At 40.5% G+C, this 6000-nt stretch overlaps 1 protein-coding gene across 5 annotated transcripts in view; it reads right to left on the bottom strand.

Moving 5' to 3' along the window:
* Positions 1 to 260: 260 nt before the first annotated feature.
* Positions 261 to 6000, bottom strand: part of CCDC125 (coiled-coil domain containing 125) — a 94871-nt gene continuing 89131 nt past the window's right edge. For all 5 annotated transcript variants that reach the window (XM_078784112.1, XM_078784097.1, XM_078784095.1 and 2 more), the window contains 2 exons: positions 4137 to 4321; positions 261 to 1627 (listed from right to left, as the gene is read on the bottom strand). In XM_078784112.1, coding sequence (XP_078640238.1) covers positions 725 to 1627; positions 4137 to 4321 — 1088 coding nt within the window. In that variant the 3' untranslated portion in view covers positions 261 to 724. The remainder of the gene's footprint in view (positions 1628 to 4136; positions 4322 to 6000) is intronic.

The following is a 6000-nucleotide window of genomic DNA, read 5'->3' as shown; positions in this document are numbered from 1 at the left end:
TTAGAAATGGTATTTTCATATAAATTCAAATATTCCACAATTGTCTGGTGAAAGGTTTTATAAATGCCTTTTCTTTCTTTCTTTTTACATACATCAAAGACCCGTGGAGAAGCTCGTCCGCAAATCACATGGAGCACATAGACATGCGGAGAGATCAGTGTCTTTTGCATGAATTACATACACAGTAGACAATGGAAAAATGCATATCATGTATGGGAATTTGAACTTAGGTCCTCAATGATACGATACAAGCCAGGGGCTGAGATGGGAACCCGGAATAAAATGGTTCTGGGATTTATTAAAAACATTTATTTTGATTTCATAAAAAGTCATTTAATTTCAAGTTCAAATGGTCAGCTTTTATCTATATGCATATACTTCTCTGTACTTATTGTTTACAAACTCAGGTTAATAATAAATAAAAAAAACTAGACAGTGGATACTGGACAGTAAGTCACACCCACTGTGATCCCAGACAAATATTATGGGCTGAACGCTGCTTTGAGTATGCGTGCAACATTAATCAGTAGCATGCAACAAGTGCTAAATATTTCCACAATAGCAAAACAAAAACCTCGACCATGGGAATGACGAACAACATTTGACATGAATCGTAGATTTCGATCGGTGTAACCTTCATCCGAGGTAGAAACAAGTTTTTCGGTTTTGTGTAACAGTACAAGTTCACACACTCTCGTTAAGGTTATCCAAGGTCATTATACCATCAGCTGTTTTTCTTGTTTCTGTTGAAGACCCGTGTTATAAAGTTAGTTGGAGAGACCGACGAATATGAAGTATGGACAATACCAGCACCAGAAGACAAAGACGTGTCCACTCCTGAAGTGTTGGTGATCAGAAATCTGTCCCCATCAAGTGTGGTTTGTATTATGACAGTGTTGTTTTGACCATCTAAAACATGGTCATCGTCGCTCAAATCTATGTTGACCATATCTGATGCCTTTCTGGAATCCACAGGTGTATCAGTGCTGCTCTTGAGGCCGAAGGTGAAACCATCAGGTGTCTCATTAATAATGTTGGTTTCAGCATCAGCAAGTGCAAAATTTACCTCACTTTTAATAGTACCCAGTTCTTTCTCAGTGCCTTCCTCCGATTCTTCTATTCCGTTACCATTTGCTTTGAGAACACCAATGCTTTCAGCCCCTTTCTCATTTTCCATGGTAAGTGGAACAATGGCAGCATTATCATCGTCTTTGCTATTGGCTCCTTGTCCATTGTTTGTTTCTTTATCATTAATTAGCACTTCAAAGTTAAGCTCTTCCTTTGCATCAAACCACATTTCCTTGGAAAGCAAATCTTTAACAGTTTCTGTATCAATTAAACCCATCAAAGTATTTTTCATTGCCTTGCTGCTGACTTCTTCAGACTTTGAGCCCACCTCTGTAAAATCATTTTCTTTTCCATCTATCACTTCATTATGAGCAGTTGTTTCTCCCAGCATAATTTCTCCAGCAGTGCCAGTTACTTCCCAATCATCTGCTGCCATGGTTACCATGTCTGGGGCAATGTGTTTAACCCGACGCAGACAGCGCTCAAGTTTGGAGACCCGTCGTGCCAAGATGAGACTGATGCGTCGCTGGTGAGACAAAACTTCTGCCTGGTCATTCAGCTGTGGTGAAGAAACACGAGCAAGCAAACCGAGATTTTAATCATTTAGAAGCAATCTACATAAATGTACAACGTCATATTTTTTGATGCCACAACCTCCTCTCCCCACCCCCCACCTGATTACTGCAAATTTTCCTCTCACAAAATATACACTGCGAAAAATAATTTTCATGACAAGAAAAAAAATTTTTTTAATAAAAAAAGTTTTCTTGAAACAAGAAAACCACGATGATTTATTCTTGCGACAAAAATAATTTTAATGGCTAGAAAACTTTTTTTTTTTAAATAAGAAAAGTTTTCCTGAAACAAAAAAACCATGATGAATTTTCTTGCCACAAAAATGATTTTCTCCCATTTTTTGAGTTTCAAGAAAATTTCTGATTTTAACAGTTTTCTTACCATGAAAATTATTTTTGGCAGTGGCAGTTTGTTTTTGCAGTTTGTTTTTCAAACAAAAACTGTTTGATAACATATAGGCAGTTAATAAACGGTCCAAAACTTTACCACGGCTAAGCCATAGCAGATCTTTACAACCATATTCACCTGCTTCCCTCATCCCTTACATTTTCATTTCCACCCTCCACCCCCCTTTTCGTTCATGCATATTTTATAGATTAACCTTTATAACTGTATGATGAAGGATTTTTTTATATAAGCTACTAGCGTGAATCAGTTTACAACGCTCGCCTCACCGCACATCACTACTGTGGCACAGGCTTATTTCAACTTAGGATCAGACCTTGCGTGACATTATAATATGTTAGATCAGATCATTGAAAGGTCTCACCATTATAAATTCCCTATAATAAAATTTACTTCCGTTACGGTAGATCTACACTCAGGTGTGTTCGTCGTGATAAGCAAAGAGTGACTCATGGATGTCGGGATTCGTCTATATTTCTTTCAGTTGAGTGTTAAACAGCAGTAGCGCCTGTTAAAAAAGGTAATCATATGTGTTTGTGGTTTCTAATTTATTTTACTTCTGGTAAAGGTTTTCCATGAAACACCACGATAAGCTATTTATAAATGTTAACATGGCGTTTGTCCAAGGAGGAGACCTCTTGAGGAGGGGGGATATTATTAGTATTAATATTGCGATTGGATAATTAATGACCGAATGTATCCTGGTCCGACAGACAGCCAAATACCAAATTGCATATTTTAGTATGATACATCTACTTAGGAGAAGACATAAGCTAAAGATCTTTGAAACCAAAGTAATAGGAAGTGTATTAAAGAGAAGTATGTGCTGTGTTTAAAGTGTTCCTTGAGTTCAGGGGATGCGAGCCTTTTTCAGTCATGCGTAATTTGATATTTCAACCAATGAGTTTTTCAAATAGAAAAACTATTTGGTGACAAAGCTCCATCCCTGGGTCCAACAAACAATTTGATATTGAAGTTCACAAAACTCAAGCAAGCTATATTTGTGACAGCCTCATGATAAATTAGTCCCCCACACTGGTTCTGTCCAACAGATCTTACTGTAGTTTCATAGTGGCTAAACACATTATGGGGCTTTAGTCAATTTTTGCACATCAAGTGAAAGGTGTATTTGGCCTCGAGTTATGGATGTATTTTTATGAATAATCATTTATGCTAAAAATATTAATTTTTCTGAACATTCCACTTTTGTATACCAAATAGGTAAACAACGCCTTCAGGATTTTACTTCTTTCATATAACCAGAATTTCCTATAGACCTCAGAAATGTGTATTTTTAAAATGCGAGTTTTATCTTTCAAAACAAGTGTTTATTCACGGTTACTAGATCATTAATACATGACTTTGGTTGACTTTCTTCTTCTGCAAGTATTTACTCTTTTTTCATATGTGCACATCAACTAAACAAATTATTTGTTCTTAATTCTTCAAATAATTCCTGTATTGCAACATAGATCTTCATTATGATCCCTGGGCACAGGCAGACATAGCATCGCAGAGTATATTCATTCATTCTATTGGTTTTAGCACCCCCATGTGGTATAACATTGTTAGGTATACATCTATATAATAATAGCGTAAGGAATCGACTTTGTTTTCCCTTTTACGCCGCACCCAGTGACCTGATGCCCACGGCACTAATGGATTTACGATCTACGAACCGCACTCTTTGTTTATCACGTACAGCCATACTCGAAAAATCTGAATTAGCCGACGTTGGGGCCCAAAAGCATCCGATTAACTGCCGATACGATGCCATCTTACGACGCCATCGTATTGGCGTCTGCTGGGTGAAGGCGAAGCAAGCCGTCCACTGAGTGGACAATCCAGAGCATGCATTTGTGCCGGTGTCGGCGATCGTTGTTCATATACGCACTCTTCATTCTCATCTTTCTTCCTAACTCTTACTCGGACAAGCAAATCCCCTATGCCATCCATAATGGTACACTCTATCCATACACCACATCCTCCCTTCTGTGGATGTTCCACGGGTTTCGGCTAGTATTCAATATTTTACAATCAACAAGTCCAATAATTTTCCAAAGCACATGTCATCTCAACATACTCACCAGCTCAGTCATTACATCCAGTACTTTGCTGTCACCGTCCAATGTCCTAGCGTCACACTGGCCAGCGGCTGCTAATGAAAGCCTGCGAGCAAGCTCCTCCAGCCCTCCAGGCCCCATTGCTGCTTGTGCTTGTCCCTCTATCTCACTAACACCATCAGCCGGTACAGCTTCCTGCCTCTTGGAGTCTGCAAGGATGGTGAGATCAGGTTTTCAAGAGGATGGTAACAATTTGTGCTTGATATTTTACAGTTCCTAAAGTAGTGAAAAGCATTAGTCATGCTTTTAGTCAAGGGTCAGCAATCTATTCATGGTAGCATCCCCAGTTGTATTTTCTTAACTAAAATTAGAGACAAAGCATGCTGGTAGCACTGGTAACACCACAAACTAAATATTGCAAGTAAAGATAGATCCGGATCCGGATCTCGCGAGATCTTGGAGACGGCGGCAGGGATTTTCGAAGCTCCACACGGTCTCCACGTTTTTCGAAGTTAAGTCTGTTCACAATTGTATTTTGTCGAAACTGTATTTATCTTTCGGTGTGTGAAGTTATTGTGTGCAACTTTGGTTGTTTCTCGGTGTTTATCTTTCATAAATTGATCGTCTGTTTGCCGTGTCGCGAGCAAGGCCTTGTACAGTGTGCACTGTACAACCTTGAGGCTTTGTTTTTCTCTCAGTGGTCCGTCGTTTGTGATCCAATAACTTTCGTTCTCTGTATTCCCAGTCTTTTCACCCATAGCCTACTTCCTTGTGTAAATCTCAACTCAAAAAAAAAAAAAAAAAAAAAAAACATTTCCTTCTCTGTTCTCATTCGTTTATTCATTCTTATTCGTTCGTTCGTTCTTCGACCACGTGTTTCTCCCCCATTTCCCCAGATAGTTTTCACTCATTAACCTTCAATGTTTACACTTTCCCCTCAAGTTATGTATTCCGTCATATTTTATAACACCTTTTTCTTCTTCTTCTTTAAAAGGCTGCTTTCGACTTGCTCACCAAATCAATTCATCCCAAAAAAAATATCCATCTCCTATAGTGCCTTTTTTCTACATTCCCTAAACTCTCCTGCACTCCATCCTCCATCCAGCGTCCTTAAACGTATTTTTAACTCGAAGGTCACAAGAAACTCATTTTGCAATAAATGTTCGTTTCCCATAAATCGTACACTTTCAAAAATCCAATCTCACCCCTCCCCTCCAAATCTTCCCCATAACCCCTCCCCTCCAAATCTTCCCCATCACCCCTCCCCTCCAAATCTTCCCCATCACCCATCCCTTTCAAATCTCCCCCCTTGCCCCCTCCCTCCTAAACTACCCCCTCACCCCTCCCCGCCAAGACGCCCCCTCGCCCCTCCCCTCCTAGACTCCTGCCTCACCCCTCCCCTCCAAATCTCCCCCATATCCCATCCCTTTCAAATCCCTCCCCTTGTCCCTTCCCTCCCAAACTCCCCCCTCACCCCTCCCCTTCAAATCTCCCCACCCTCATTGCTTCTCAATTTCCCCCCTCTCACTCCCCCTCCTCAAAGCGTCCTCCCCGCTTCTTCCCCCTTCAAACTCTCACCTCCATCTCCCCCAACCTTCTGCCTCGCTCTTCCCCCTCCTCAAATTACACCTCATTGTGGCTCACCCAATCACCATCAAACCTTTTGTCCGCCCCATCCTTCCCTTTCTCCGAGCTATTCTGAAATCTCTGACACACCTTCAACAGCTCTCCCTACCTCTTCCACCTCTTCCACATCTTACCCTACCCCTCCTCCCCCCTGTTCTGTATCTGATGCTCCCCCTTCCTCTTCATTAACGGTATGGACCTCAAACATCCGGGGCCTTCGTTCAAACTTAACTGATCTCTCCATACAGGTTGCTTCTGTCAA

This window comes from Myxine glutinosa, chromosome 1, assembly GCF_964187855.1.
Source record: "Myxine glutinosa chromosome 1, kmMyxGlut1.1, whole genome shotgun sequence".
In the NCBI taxonomy this organism is placed as follows: domain Eukaryota; kingdom Metazoa; phylum Chordata; class Myxini; order Myxiniformes; family Myxinidae; genus Myxine; species Myxine glutinosa.
The sequence above is the reverse complement of the archived record's forward strand: the minus strand, read 5'-3'. Positions and strand labels throughout refer to the sequence as shown.